We start from the raw sequence: 14,937 nt of genomic DNA, 5'->3' as shown, positions 1-14,937 counted from the left end.
TGTGGCACAGACACGAATCCTCTTACGACCCTTCATCGGAACTAAAGCACGGTAATTTTTTCTTTAGGAAACAAGAGTGTGAAAAATACGGGCATTGTAATGTCAAAAATACTAAACCGTAGAAAAGCCAGGGCAACCATTTCAATGACTATTTGCTCGATATCATCTTTTGCTATTTGAAGGGCTATTACAACGGAGGAGAGACCCATTATAATTCTTTCTTCTTGCAGAGACTACCTTTGTACCATGGTAGTTGGATGCAAACAGAACAATCTTGGAGTTAATGCTTTTATAGACACCAATCAATCCACAATGTTTGTGATCGAAACTCCCTGTATCTAGAGTTCTGTAGGGTGCAGGGATAGAGAGCTCCTTAGCTACTCAAGAAGGGAGACAGACGAAAAGAACTTATCAAAGTGATGATATGCTCTTTTCCACTGAGTCATTTGTCGAACGACTCTGCCGTCAAGTCTGAATTCTTAATCGTCCTCGAGAGCTTCGAGTTGTCCTTGATAAACGTCAAAATTGTAGACAAAACTGCTCATGGAGACGAAGCACCAAAGCTTGTAGCCATTTTTATCGGCTTCATTGGGTTATATCGGTTTAGCGTGGAACGTCCTTTGAAGAGAAAGTTGAGCAAGTCAATCTTCGGCCCCAACTTGAAAAGACTGTATTTCTCGTCAGCTTTGATATTCAAGTTGTCTCTGACAGCAAGTTTCTTAAAAATCACTTCGATCCCGTTTTTTGACACCCTTGAAGATACAAAAGGGACACCCAGGTGTCCCTGACACTCAGTATCAGTCACCAAGTAATCTCTCGTGCTAGGAAGTTGGTAGTTCCCTATTAAAGGATTTATTCCAAAGAATACCTTACGTTTATCGTTTAATACGTTGAAATTCTTGCCCTTCTAAAGTGAATAAAGATTCGATTGAAAAACCAGAAGCTCATTACCTATGCAGGTGAGGAAAAAAGCTATAAAAGTTGATTCACGCCCTATTTACTCTAAATTGGCCTCATGACTCATCATATCCAACTGATGGGTTTCTGCGGCAACTTTCTTCCGAGTCATTTCTGGTTCAATGACTTTTGCCTTCGTTGGCGGTACTCTTACATTTTTCTTGGGTTGATTGGCTGAACAAGACGGTACTGGTGCCGATGTACTTGAAGGCGGAGCAAGGCTGGGATCTGTGTTGGTTGGGATTGGATAACTCGGGAAAACAGTAGCGAACACCATGTCAGCCAAGTCCGGCTACATTTCACTGTCCTCTGTGTTGGTATCTTCCCGTAGATTCTGCTTTATCTCATCAGACTGCTAAACCAGTTCGCATCTTCATCTCAATCACTAAGATCGCTTCCCACTTGTTCTAAGGCTTCCAGTATGGTACTTTGATTGGTAGATACTCGCTTTCGCATCTTGTGGAAAAGCACCAACCCTAAAATGAAATCATACAGTGGAGAGAGTGAAAGATAGAGTGCGTTTGTGATCAGTGAGGCCAGCCAAACCAAAAGGAGGCCATAGGAAGTCAAAACCAACCAGAGAAAAACAATTTCAAGATTACTGGATTTTTGAAAGTGCCATTTTACCAACTTCGTCCTGCGGGACTTTACTGTCGCCGCCACGCAAGGTCCTTTCCCACTGGAACCGCAAGGTCCCAAAACTAGAATCCTTCACAGCTGGAAATGGCTTTGTCGGATTTGTTTTTGCTAAAATGTTTTATTACACACCGGCAATACCTCTTGTACTTTTGGCTTTGATCTTAGCACAGTATTACTTGCTATCACAAATAAAAAATCCGACTTACTACCTTTTTTGAAAGAAAATAAACACAGCAAAAACTTGGCCGTCAGCTAAATAAGTCCAACTAAAAGCTACTTTGACTTGTTACCCATTAATCGTCGAGCCAGAAAGGGCTAAACACCATGGGTCACGTTTTCCTATTGTAGCCATCGGTTTAGGAGCGCCCCAAGGATTTCTACATGCCGAGACTGTGAGGTCCCTGAGGTTGCCAAAGGATTAAATACTATGAAGGACTTATTAGTTTAATTCTTGAATGTTAATAAGCTAAGATTGTCAGGTCTAAAAATGTTGTTTCATTTGATATCTTCTAAATATCTTTAACGTAAATTATAAATATTTTGAAAGCTAAATGAAACAGACTTGACAAACAAATCGATGGAACTCGATTGTTTCAAAAGTGTGACTACAAACAAAAATTGTAAAAATTGCACATATCGCCTTTTAAATTGATACTGTTCAAGTCTTAACGTAAACGCTCATTGATAAATAATTATTTCGTTCCAGATCGCCAATGCTGATTATTTCCGTCAGTGGATAACCGAGGACTTCCATTCATATGTTATTAGAAAACGTAATGAGTTTGTCCAAGGCAACCATGTTGAAATACAAGCTCTGTCAGAGATGTATAATAGACCCATTGAAGTCTTCTGTTACAGTTCAGGTTTGTGAATACCCTTATCTTGTAACATGTTGCTGTAAACTTGCTAAAACGTCTTTCTATCGAAAGACTTTTGCTGCACTTCAGGCTTGTAAACACCCTTATCTTGTAGCATGTTGCTGTAAATACGTTATACGCATTTATTTAGTGAAATCTTCTGCTACAGCTAATGTTTGTAAACACCCTTATTTTGTGGCATGTTGATGTAAACACGTTAAATACATTTGTCTAGTGAAGCCTTCTTCTGCTGCTCAGGTTGGTAAGCAAGTTTATTTAAAAAGACTTGGATGGGATACGTCTGAAAACGATCCGGAACTTTGGGGCCAAGTCAGTTTCTCTCTTTGAAAGGTACTTACACCGTGATTACGACAACACAGAAGAATTTAAACAAATGAAAATATAGACAAAAGGGTATAATATTTGAAACAGAAACAGTGGAGAAAAACAGTAATAAAACAACAAGGTTTTAATAAAAAAATAATCCGAATATTACGGCTTCGCATTTGGAAGCCTTTATCAACGGGGGGGGGGGAATAAGAGACTAGCCTAAGGAAACAATTATACCCGTTTTTGTATATTTTGATTTGTTTAACTTTGTAAATGGAAAGGCAGCGTAGTCTAAGGAATTATCTAATACATAAGATATTAAATTAAACTAGAAAAAAGCTGGGCTTTCGTACCATCTCTTTGCTTGCCTTGGTTGGTATGTTGAGCTTAAAGACCTCACATGCTTGTAATCATGACGTCATATTTCCAAGTTTGGGCAGTATTGTAGGCCGTAGAAAATCCGAACATATCTTATAAAAGGAAGAATTAAAAAGAATTCGACTTCAAATGGTGTCATCATTTTGATTGTTTGGAATTGAAAGTACATCGATATGACGTTCAATTTGCTTCTTACCAGAAATAAGCTCTGAAAAAAAAAATCTAAATTTGTGATTCTTCCTGGAATGAATATCATTATATGTTAAACAGTCAGTCAATTTTCATTAGCTTCTTGTTGAAAATACAGCCGATACAACAAACAGGATTTGGAGCAGAAAGATACTATTTAATTATTCATAACACACTCAAGAATTTTGATCTGTAGATATGTAAAAACTGGTTTCATATCTCATAGCGACAAGACTTATTGGCTTTGACAGAATGCGTTGGACTTACGGCGTGAAGTTAGAAAATAATTCTTTCTTTATAATATGCAGAATAATTGTAGCTAATACATTTTGCATGCAGACCCACTATACTTTACCCCCACCTCCTAATGTGCCAATGACCTGGGTATATAGCCCAAATTATATAAATCCAATGCATTATAATAATAATGTATTTCTTACCCGTCTACAAAAAGGGGAGTGACGGAGTACTATATAAAAAGAAAAAAGGAGATTCGGTACTAAATACTTATTTTCGCCGAAACTAATCGAATCAATTCGATGAGAGGAAGACTTCTCTTCGTACATCATACATAAAAGAACTTTCAGCACGGGTAACAACAGATTAGATGATAAGTTAGCCACAACCTTTCGAAACTTCGGTTAGTTATTTACACTTGATGGTATGTGGGGGATGTCTTTCACTTCCATAATGTTCACATCTAATAGGTACAGAACAAGGTTTCTCACGATTGGAGGTATGTCCTCCGGAGTATCTAACACTCTTTGCCGCATTTTTACATTCGGAAGCTCCGTTTCCATAGTGTTGGCAAATGTGGAGCGTTTTTGATTAAACAAGAATTTTACTATCCAAAAGCCATCACTTTTGATCTAAATACCAAGTCCAATTCCAGAGAAAAGGGCACTTACGGTCTGAAAATGTTTTGTGAATATCGACGAGCTTCCCATACGGCTCGCTTTTATGCATTCTGGTGACGCAGCTTTTTTCTCTTTTTCTGCTACACCACTAGGTATCCCTTTCACAACGCCAATGAAGACGGGCTCAGTCACTTTCGTTGTCACAGTGTCGCTTTTCAGGTTTTTTGCAATGTTTTCAGCCGAAACCCGGTACGTCACCCATCACTTGTCTTTGTGGCTATGAAACCGATTTTCTCTGATCTCACATTCACATCAGAGTTCTCGAGTGTGTTCTGAATAATTAACAAGTACCGGTCCTTAAGTAGTCTACAGGTTCGAAAAACCTGAGCAAGCACAGCTTTCAATAAAAATTGCTAGTTCTACAGAATTCTACAAATAAAGGGAAATATATTGAGTCAGTTTATTTCAATTAATATTGCAGATATATGTTGCATAAACTGTGATGCAATTATTTTCTTATTTTTCAAGTTTCAGCCCTGCTCAGTTTCAAGTTCAGTAATTAGAATACCAAGAACACTAAAATTGAAATCAAAATTTTGAATAAAATTTTGGACTTCTTGGGTTTAAATTCAGTATTTTGTCTTTGTTTATTTTCCCAAATAAAGTCCTGAGTGTCTTCTCTTGGCATTCGATACCAATTCCATAACTGTTTTTTGTTTTGTCTTTTTGGCAGATGATCTGCCAAAACTTACCATATAATACAAGTAAAAGGGAAAAAAAGTGATAGTTACCGAAAAAAATATTTTCATAGTTAAAAAAGGATAAAGAGCCCAGCTCTTCAAAATGAGTAAATGCAGATTCGAAGCGATATACAAAGGGGCAAGTTAAATCTCCTGTCCAAGAAGATTCAGCTGGCCCAAAAATTTAGCCCCGTTCTCCAAACATGTAGTACCGTATATAATTTTCTTTTGGCCCTTTACCTTGCAATAATCTACCAAATTTTGGTATTCAGTATAATTCCCACTGCTCAGAAGAAAGACCACGCATTCTTGGAACGGAGATTTTGGCTTAAAATTCCTGTCAATAGTTCTCTTTAGCAGGGGGTCAAAGTATCGATAGTCATCAACTTCAGTCGAATGCTTTAATTCCATGAAGTGGTCCACAATCCTAGTAACAGGAAAATTATCTTGCTTTATAAGTAGGCTCTTAATACCATCCATGAACGATGCCGAAGTTTTTGAAAGGCTTCTAATAAGAGAGGCCGACTTAGTGCCACCCTTAAAGTAATTGGTGGACATTTGTGGCCGAGAATGTGTCTTCCATTGCTTGATGTAATTCAATGCAGCGAGATTACAGCTACAATCGAACAGCGCCTCTTGACACTTATTATACTCTTCCGTAGGAATCGAGGGCGTGCGAATCAAGTAAATTAGAAATAAACGAAGCTTATCTTCTGGGTTTCCTATGGAAGGATCTGAAAGAATTTCATGGAGGGGTCGTTCAAGACTTGGTTTGCTCATTATTTTCTGTTCTAATTCAAAATACACATTTAAGTGTCTCGTTTTTATTTGATCCATGATCGCTTGAAGCAGTGAGGTATGCACCTCAATTCGTTTTTTCTTTTCAACAAGCTGCAGCAAAGAGGACGTAGCTGTAGTGATTTGACGGTTTGTAGATATCAAATCAACTTCACCTTCTGTTATTGTTTCTTTCAGACTTCTGACTTTCTCATTTTCCTGTTTAAACGAGTTAATTTCTTGCTGCAGAACTTCAGTTACGAAGGGAATAGCACTTCCTTTCTGATCGATCCAGAATTTGTCATTATCATTTAGTTCCCAAGTAATTTCCTTTTCCTTGCCACTGTTTTCATCCATCTCCTTAACTGAGACGAATCCTGATTTGTAATCCAAAACATCAGCGATAAGCGTTTGATATGTCCACGCGTGATGCAAGCAGGTTGCTAAATCTATGTCACGGTCTAGAATCACCAACAACGGTCTCTCTTGACAAAAATTGTTGAGTGATCCGAAATCTCTTTTAAATAGAGTTCTAGATGGATTGCTTATGTAACTTTTGATTTTATTGTTCAGTCGTTCAGCTACTTTTTCTGCAGCATTTCCCTTTGGACATCGAATTATAGGGGCACGGCCCATTGTTGCAAAAGCGTCAAACAGCCCTTCCACAATTTGATGCAAAATATCATCGATTTGTTCCTCAGTGGCTCCAGATCTAACCAGGTTGTAATAGCCTAGAGCCTCAGCGCCAATTTTAGACCGCAGCGTAAACAAGTTCTCTTCTGGGCACATAAAACTAGTATACTGACAAACAACTTCATGCACATCATCATATATACCACTATCAAAGGATCCTTGTGCCAACTCTTCTAGCAGAGGCCGCGTAATGTTGCCGGTGAAATTGAAGTAGTACTGGCAGTATAAATTTGCCTTCATGTCTTGAATAATCCGAGTAATGTTTTCGGTAGTTGGCTGACAGAAGTAAATGGACGGACTCGCAGGAGCCGCCTCTCGGGAGGAATGAAGGTTCATGCATTTCAAGACACCCATTTCATCAAGTTCTTTCTGAAGGAATAAATGTGCAATTATTTCTTGAGAAAATTGGTCGTAGATGAGCATCTTCCAATCACAGACTATGTTTGTAAGAGGCTTATTGAAGTTCAACATTTGTTTAAGCATGTCCTTTTGACACTTTCTGATGGACATTTTTACCAAGAAACGTAATTTTTCATTTTGCCTAGTCACAAATCTCGTCTAAACGATTGGTTTTTCTGCAAAATTCCTAGACATCGTAAAAAAAATTTGGCCATTAGTAAAATTAGCCATAAATATATTTTTGTTCACTAGCCTGTAGCAAATAATTTTGCAATTGCTGTAAATAAATTTTGTTTCTCGTGTTAAAATTTTTCGTCTTGCTCGCGATATGTAAATATCGTCAAACTATTGTGACGCTTATGATAAATAGTAAAAACTTCGAAGGTTATAAAACTCGTCTGATATTCCCTCCATGGTTTCCAATTTCGTAAATTTTATGTTAAAAAACATCTAGATAATAAATTTTTGGCCCCCCCCCCCCAAAAAAAAAGATTTTTTTTTTAGCCAATAAACGATTAATAAAGGATAACAAACAAAACAAATAAATAAGATAACTAATGGGCCTTCCACTCTCTAGGGCTCCCATAATCCTTGTGTATTTTCTGCAGCTCCTAGAGAGTCCTCGTTAGTGTCTAACCCCTTACAATATTATCTGCACATTGCAGCTTTCTGGAAATTATTTACAAATTCAGATAAGTGAAAACTTCGATCTCAGCTGGAATCTAGTAAAGAACGAACATAAAGCATGATGCGTAAAATATACCACAGAATACAGTTTTTTGTAAAAAAATTAAATAAATAAAGCTTTTCAAGATGATGAGGGGGGGGGGGGCTCTAGACCTCCTGGTTTGGGTTTTAGACAACAAATGGTTATCTTACAATTTCTATTCCTCAACTTAATCCAATCAGTTTCAAATGTTATAAAGGGCACTAGAACTTTCGATTTCCAGTTGAATTAACCCTCTCCCATGTTTCGAAGGCCTATCCTTCTATACGAAGTGGTCGAAAAAAAGAAGAAAATACATGGAGTGGAGGTCTCATCGTTCCTTACTAAGTCTGCCTCAGTAGATGCGCTTTGATAAAGAACAGTTGATAAACATAACGTCATACTTAAGCACTGTTTGACCTGTTGGGCTAGAACTGTTCTAATAGATAAAGCCAAATCAGTGTGAAGGCATATTATTCAATTTAGCAGCATTAAGCAACAACACTGGAGTAGCAATTCTTCTGGAATTCCAGGAGGAGTGCAAGAAAAAAGAGGAAAAGGTAGCGCTTCCTAACCACTGTAAATAGGACTAAAAGAAAACTTTTGCAACTGACCATAACCGGTTTCAAACTTTGAATTCCAAAGAGTGGGAAATGGTCCAAACCTGTGAAGATGCGGGAAGTTTTCCTCTACAAGATTATTTTTTATGATAGGTGGAGACAGCCAATATATTAAAGAGAAAGTAGCATCGGCGTATTTTCTTTGGCCTTAAGTTGTTTATCTGACGTCATGCCACTTTTTGATTCCCTGCCCGTGGTGGAAGTCGTGGCGGAAATGATTCTCTTTCTTGGCGGTCTTGCAACAATGTGTCAAGTTTTACTTATTTTCACATTTCTTTGTCTTTTCTTCGTTTCTTCTTCTTCGAACGGTCCTTTGCTGTGCTATCATCAGGCATGTTGGAATTTCAATTCTCAAATAAACCTGATGATAAAATGGCGAACGACCGGTCAAAATATGACTAAAATCAATAATCGATAACTATAAAGCCATAGTTACAGGGAAGCTAAACATGTTCCTCTAATTATTATAAAATTTAACGCCATTACTGCACACTGACCCTCACAAATGGCACTCCTCGGTCAAAACCCTTGCAGGGAAATCAACGCCAAAGGACCTGAGACTACTCAAAGATGACGGCACACTGACATCAGCTACTGAAGTGAAAAAATTTTTCTCCGGCATATGCACCACATACCCATCAATCATAAACTCAGAAATTGAGAGTCTCATTGCTGACACCGGGACTGATGAGATATGTGAAGTATCTGAATATGCTGTCTTTAAGGAGCTTCAGAAACTGAAAATAAATTGTGCGTCTTACCCTGGTAAACTCCCTGTTAAGTTGTTACACGAGTTCTCCATTTTTCTCGCAAAACCACTCAGCTCTATTATTAACCAATGTTTTCGCGAACAAGTGTTCCCCAGTGTTTGGAAGAGAGCTTATGTGCGCGTCATTCCAAAAGTGAAAAACCCAAAATCTTGCGACCAGCTCCGCCCAATTTCGATAGTTCCGAACCTCTCTAAGGTAGCGGAATCATTTATATATCGTGAACTTATGTCACAAGTCCAGGGCTCTCTTGATCCATACCAATACGAGTGCTTGAAAGGTAGTAGTACAACTGTTTATCTTGTGCGTCTGTATCACCTTATTGTTGAATGGCTTGACCAAGGAGGCACAATTGTAGATCTCCTCCTAGCCGACTATAGAAAAGCCTTCGACTTGATACGCCATTATACTGCAGTGAACAATCTGAAGGTTATGGGAACTTGCAGACACATTCTCTTATTAATAATAGATTTCTTACGTGACCGACTACAGAGTGTATGTGGTCTCTACCCGGGTGATACTGATTCGGAATGGTCTGAGCTTACGTGTGGTGCCCCACAAGGCACTAAACTCGCTGCCTTGTTGTTCTTGGCAGTGACCAACTTCGTCCTTGCCGATTTTGACGAACGGTTCAAATTCGTAGATGACCTTTCCACCCTCTTAAAATACCTCATTGTGAAGTCTCAAACCGTTCCCCAGTTCAGTGAATCATTTATCGACAACTTTAGAGACCAGTGTTCTGAAAACAGCCTCCGAATCAACGAAACGAAAACCAAAATTCTTCGATTTAACCCTCTCAAAAGGGATTTTCAGTGCCCCCCTCCACCATACCAAAGCGAATCGTCGGCAGTTATTCTCGGTGTTACGTTCAGCGTTGACTGCTCGTTTAGCCTCCACGTCCAAGAGGTAGTGAAAAAGGCGAACTGTGCCATGCGTACCCTTTTACTGATGCGAAGATTTGGTTTTTCAGTGCCGCAATTGAAAACAGCCTACCTGACATATATTTGCCCAATATTAGAGTATGCGTGCCCTGTATGGGGTCCACAGGTTCAGAACACTGCCTATATGAGCGAAGTACTCGAATCAGTCCAGAAAAGAGCGGTGAAGGCCATACTGTCTGATCAGTACACCGATTACGAATCAGCACTGTCTCAACTAAATTTGCCGTCACTTCACGACCGCCGTTTTCAACTTATCTGTAAATTTGGCCAGTTTCTTCTGACAAGTGATAAACACAGAAATATATTACCCTCAATGCTGACAAAAAAAGTAACTACAAGATCAAAAGCAACAAAACTAGCCCAGCCCAAGTGTCGCACTAATCGCTTCAGCAATTCGTTTGTGCCTTTTTATGTTTCTGTCTACAATAAGTGACATGTGTATTAATTTTTTTGTGTCTTTGTTTACTTTGTAAATAATAGCGCGATTTAGTCGGGATTTAAACCCTGACTACGAAAGCTTTTATGTTAATAAATGATTCTGATTCTGATTATGTCTAACAATGAGACTGGCTTAAGAAATTATCTTATATATCTTAAATGTCTGCGATTTTAAATATTAAATTTATATATCCCACGGAGGGTATTGTCTCATCAGAACCCTCTAACTGTGAATTTTGACTGAGTATCAATCTAGGCTCAACCATGCGAAAAATTGCGGCTGATCGGCAGATGTATGGAAGGTAGGCTTCAACCAGATCCGAAACGTGCCGTTTTACATCTCACCCTACTAAAAAGTCAAAATTGGCGGGTGGTCATAGGTGCCAAACTCAAGGGAAACCTTACATCTTTTTTGGGGGCGGGACCTTTTTTAGAGGGAGAGAAATATCTGTTTAAAAATGACTCCCTTAAAAGTACCGTAGTGAACAAAATTGTTACAGAAACTTGTAAGTTTCTGCACATTCTACATAGAGCGTTTAGTTTTTTGTTCTTTTTTAGCTGAGACTTGTTATATAGGGTGAGAATGTTTTAGATGATTGTAGCTAGGTGAAAGTGACAAAAGAAAATACTCCAAAAAGATGTCTAGTGGCAACTATTCATCTTGTAACACTATTTTCAAAATATTCGTTATCATTCAGGGTCTACTGAACAATAACTTGTAAAAATGTATACGGGAAAACATTTTTGGGAATGTAGGGTATATTACAATATTTTAATAATTCCGTGGGTATATTACAATACCCACGGAATGAGAGAAATTTTTGAATTTCGTGGCTTTCACACTACGCACGTAGTTTTCTATGCTAAGTGGATAAGTTAGGTTACAGTTTAGTAAAACCTTTCCAACTTAAACATATCCTTTCTCACTTGGTCGACGTAAACATCCGTAAAACGATCATAATCATGGTTGCAGCGGTCGCTATACCCTAGTAAAGGACGACTCAAGGCATAGTAACCAAAACTAAAAAAAATGCGTTTTGCCATTTGTAGCTTTTTCAAGCATGAATGGTAACTATTATCTCGATTAGTCTTAATAGTAAAACGTTATTTTGAAAACAAATTCATGGGTATTTTGCAAAATAACCCGAAACCCCTAAAAGATGGCACCTAGAGTCCCCTGCCTTGAACAACAAGGAAAATGACGTTTTCGCATGGGTAACAGTGATGTGTCCTTTTCTTCTCCTCTGCTGCTAGTGGGGCACTGGAGCGTCATAGAGAGCTGTTTAAGGGATCATTTTAAAGACAATTGCTTTGTCTAGTGCCTTCCTTACATCCCCTACTGTTTTGAACAGTTTGCTGTCTCTTATAAAAATTGAAGTGCAAATTGAACTACTACCATGACATCTTTAGCATACTAATTTACTTCAGATGATCTTTGAGGGTAATCTTGGTGTGAGATCCCTTTTCTGAACTAAACATCACCGTCTAAAATCATCATCATAAGCAGACTATTCAAAACTTTTTATTTAGAGGTTGAAAACTCTTATGGTTGAAAACCTCCTGAACTAGATGTTTTCAGCCCTCTGTCTGAAATTGAGGAATATCGTATATTACTTGGACTGCTGTGATAAAAAGTAAGGAAGGGTAGGGGCAATTTTGGTTTTTTCTAAATTATTTACTGCCTGTGAAATAATCATTTTTACTCTATTCCGATGATTCAAAAAAATATTTGAGCTGATGTAAATTTGTGTTTAGTTTTCTCAATTATGTGACCAACGTTTGGAACTAAGTCAAACTAACTTAGGATTCGGGCTTTGTTTCTGAGGATTACTGTTTGACTATGTGTAGAAGGATGTTTAAGATTTTGCACTAATGAGTTCAAAATATCGCAATTCGGAAGAGGAAAGCAAAGAGGTAGATGATTTGGGAGTCATTACAAAAAAGTGCGTCAAACCTAGCTCTATTAGGAATAGGTTAAAACCTAGACTTTGGGATGATGAGGTTGAGGAGGCATTTAATGCCATCATTTCTGATGAAGCACTCACATGTGTTAGGCCCTATTATACAGAGCGTCAGGTTGCACAACTTGCTCCTCTTATTGCCAAAATTAAGAGTTTCATGGAGATCCCCATTCACCCTAGATCTGTTGCTACACCTCCCCTATACAGCCCTGGAGATTGTAATGCAGAAATAACCTGCCAAATTTGCTATTACAGGGTGTCGTAGATTACAGATACGATTATTATCAACTCACTTCATATTAACGTTCAGTTATGTAACCACGACGTTTGTCATGCGTGATTCGTGCATAGAGGTTGCAACAAAAAGTGGTTGCAAGTAGGCCTATATTTTGACTTACTGGATTTGTTATTGCGCTACTTGTGAAGAAGGTCCGTGCTCATGTCCTAAGCCCTGTGGTAAGCCAACTAAGGTCGAACCCAAACAAATGTATTTTAAAGAGGAATATGTTATTTCTTATTCAAGTTTATTTGACTAGCTTCTTCAGCGTTTTGGTATTTGGGATAAAACAAACGGAGGTAAGGTTACTAGGCTAAATATCGAGGAAGTATTTGGGCCATAATTACTGTAAACACTTGATCGGTTCAACAGGCCGAAGTCGAGAAGAGCTTGTCGATACGTACACACTTAAGTCCAAAGTCAGTTAGTGTTGTTTCTTTTTTTGCTTTTGAAGAGGCCTCTATTCACAGAATGAAATTACAAACCTACTTACAAAATGCAAGAATTCCGTAGTGGACTTAAAAGGTGCCTCAGGTTAAAACACATGGTAAGGTATATTAGGCAATTAATTAAAAAAAAATCCACAAAATAAGTTTTTCAAAAAAAGTAAAGAACTCCATTAAACCAAAACATAACAAAAATAGAATCAAATAATCTACCAATCATACAACTACCACAAATCAGCATCAATAAATAAATGAAACCGAAAACGAATAGAAATTAACATAAATTATAATCATCAGGGCGCTGGGGGCTGTGCCACCCCTAGAGACATTATTATATGTTCTTTGGACTATTCTGAACAAAATCGTTATCTCATAGTTTTAATCAGATGCGTTTGGTGAAAATAGTGGTTGTCAGGGAGGGGGTCTAAATGCCCTCCATCACTTTTGACGTCTAAAAAGGAACTAAAACTCCCAATTTTCAACCAAATGAGCCTCTTCTAAAGTTAAACAACCATCCCATCCATAAAAACCTTAAATGCCCCGTGTCATTACTTACAACCCTCCGTCCCTATGCTCTGGTGGTTTGTTTCAGCCCCAAAAGCCTTGTTATATGATCTTTGGTATATTTTGAATAAAATGGCTGTTTCGAAATTTTTAATTTGATGTATTTCGGGAAAACACGACGTGTTCAGGGGACGGGGGTAAATGCCTTTTGATCATTTTGACTCTTAAAAAGGGCACTCGAAATGCAGATTACCAATCCAATGAGTCCCTTCTAAAGAATATATGGCCTACCTTTCTAAAGAACCTTATATGCCCCTGAGGCATAACTTAAAACCCTTGCCCTGAGAGCTGTGGGGGCGGGGAAGTCTTCCTCAAAGACATAATTCCGGACTCTTCAACTATACTAAAAAAATTGTTATCTTCAAATTTTGATTGGATGTCTTTGGGGGAATGATGAGGGGGGGGCTGGTTTCTCTCAAATCACTTTTGACTCTTAAAAAGGGTACTATAACTTAGTAGAGATGACCCTATAACTCCGGTACCCACACCATATATGGGCATAGAGTCATTAGGGAGAATGATTGCGTAATCGGTCAATGACCTCTTTCTCCAGGTGTGTTTTTGGCACGCTCTTAGCGAATGTCAAGGTCAATGTTGTTATTGTTTCCGAGCCAAATGTCAAGGTCAATGTTGTTGTTGTTTGAGTCATTAGAGAGAACACGTGGTTAATAGGGTCAATGTTGTTGTTGTTATTCGAGGCAAAATCTCAAGGTCAATGTTGTTGTTGTTTCCGAGCCAACTTTCTTTTCAGTCTAGAGTTGGCAGTCAGAGTGAAAGGATTGAAAAATGAATAAATTTGAGAAAGAGAGAATTAGATCTCTGTTTACGGAAAAACATTTGATTTTGAATGATGATTTTCTAGAGCTGTCTATTCAACTTTTAAAGTGCGATTCAAATGCTTATACTCAATTTATTGATATCTTGATCACGACACGACAGAATGATATCGTGGATATACATTCATTGCCAATGTAGATGGCTCCTCCTTCGAAAGAGGCAACGTCACAGAGTTACTCCTCTCCCCTTTCCTACACTTTGAATTTATGGCGCGAAGAGGATCAGTTTCGTTTTAGCTGTGAGAGAGTTGACATCGGAAACCAAAATGTTCTATATATGCCCATTGTGCATGTACACTCTTGGCAGTTGGACTCAATGTGAGAATTGTACAATTATTGATGACTATAATGAAAAGTGTAAATTATGTAATCCTTGAAAATTACATAGAGGATATGCTGTACAAATTAAAGGTTGTAATTCATGTCTTGAAGAGGTGTGTGACTCTCACCCTAGCGGGCACCTATGTTCCAATTGTATCATTGATAAATGTGATCAGTGGGAGAATACTTACCCCGCTATGATTAGAAAGAATCCTAAACGTGATTTTAGTTTATTTCTACGAGA

General features: G+C 38.2%; 2 protein-coding genes and 1 pseudogene across 2 annotated transcripts in view; 2 read left to right on the top strand and 1 right to left on the bottom strand.

Annotated features, from left to right (window-relative positions):
• Positions 1 to 14,937, top strand: part of LOC148953632 (OTU domain-containing protein 5-B-like) — a 75,691-nt gene that overhangs the window by 25,387 nt on the left and 35,367 nt on the right. Inside the window, exon 6 of the mRNA XM_089087284.1 lies at positions 2,303 to 2,459. Within this exon, the coding sequence (XP_088943410.1) occupies positions 2,303 to 2,459 (157 nt within the window). The remainder of the gene's footprint in view (positions 1 to 2,302; positions 2,460 to 14,937) is intronic.
• Positions 5,092 to 6,927, bottom strand: LOC148953634 (sec1 family domain-containing protein 1 pseudogene; annotated as a pseudogene).
• On the top strand, positions 9,138 to 10,386 carry LOC148953633 (uncharacterized). Its single transcript, XM_089086750.1, has one exon. It carries the CDS (start codon positions 9,138 to 9,140, stop codon positions 10,281 to 10,283), a length of 1,146 nt encoding a protein of 381 aa, XP_088942876.1. The 3' UTR covers positions 10,284 to 10,386.

Source organism: Artemia sp. Qi Xiang Cuo, chromosome 3 (assembly GCF_049724085.1).
Source record: "Artemia sp. Qi Xiang Cuo chromosome 3, ASM4972408v1, whole genome shotgun sequence".
In the NCBI taxonomy this organism is placed as follows: Eukaryota; Metazoa; Arthropoda; class Branchiopoda; order Anostraca; family Artemiidae; genus Artemia; species Artemia sp. Qi Xiang Cuo.
The sequence above is the reverse complement of the archived record's forward strand: the minus strand, read 5'-3'. Positions and strand labels throughout refer to the sequence as shown.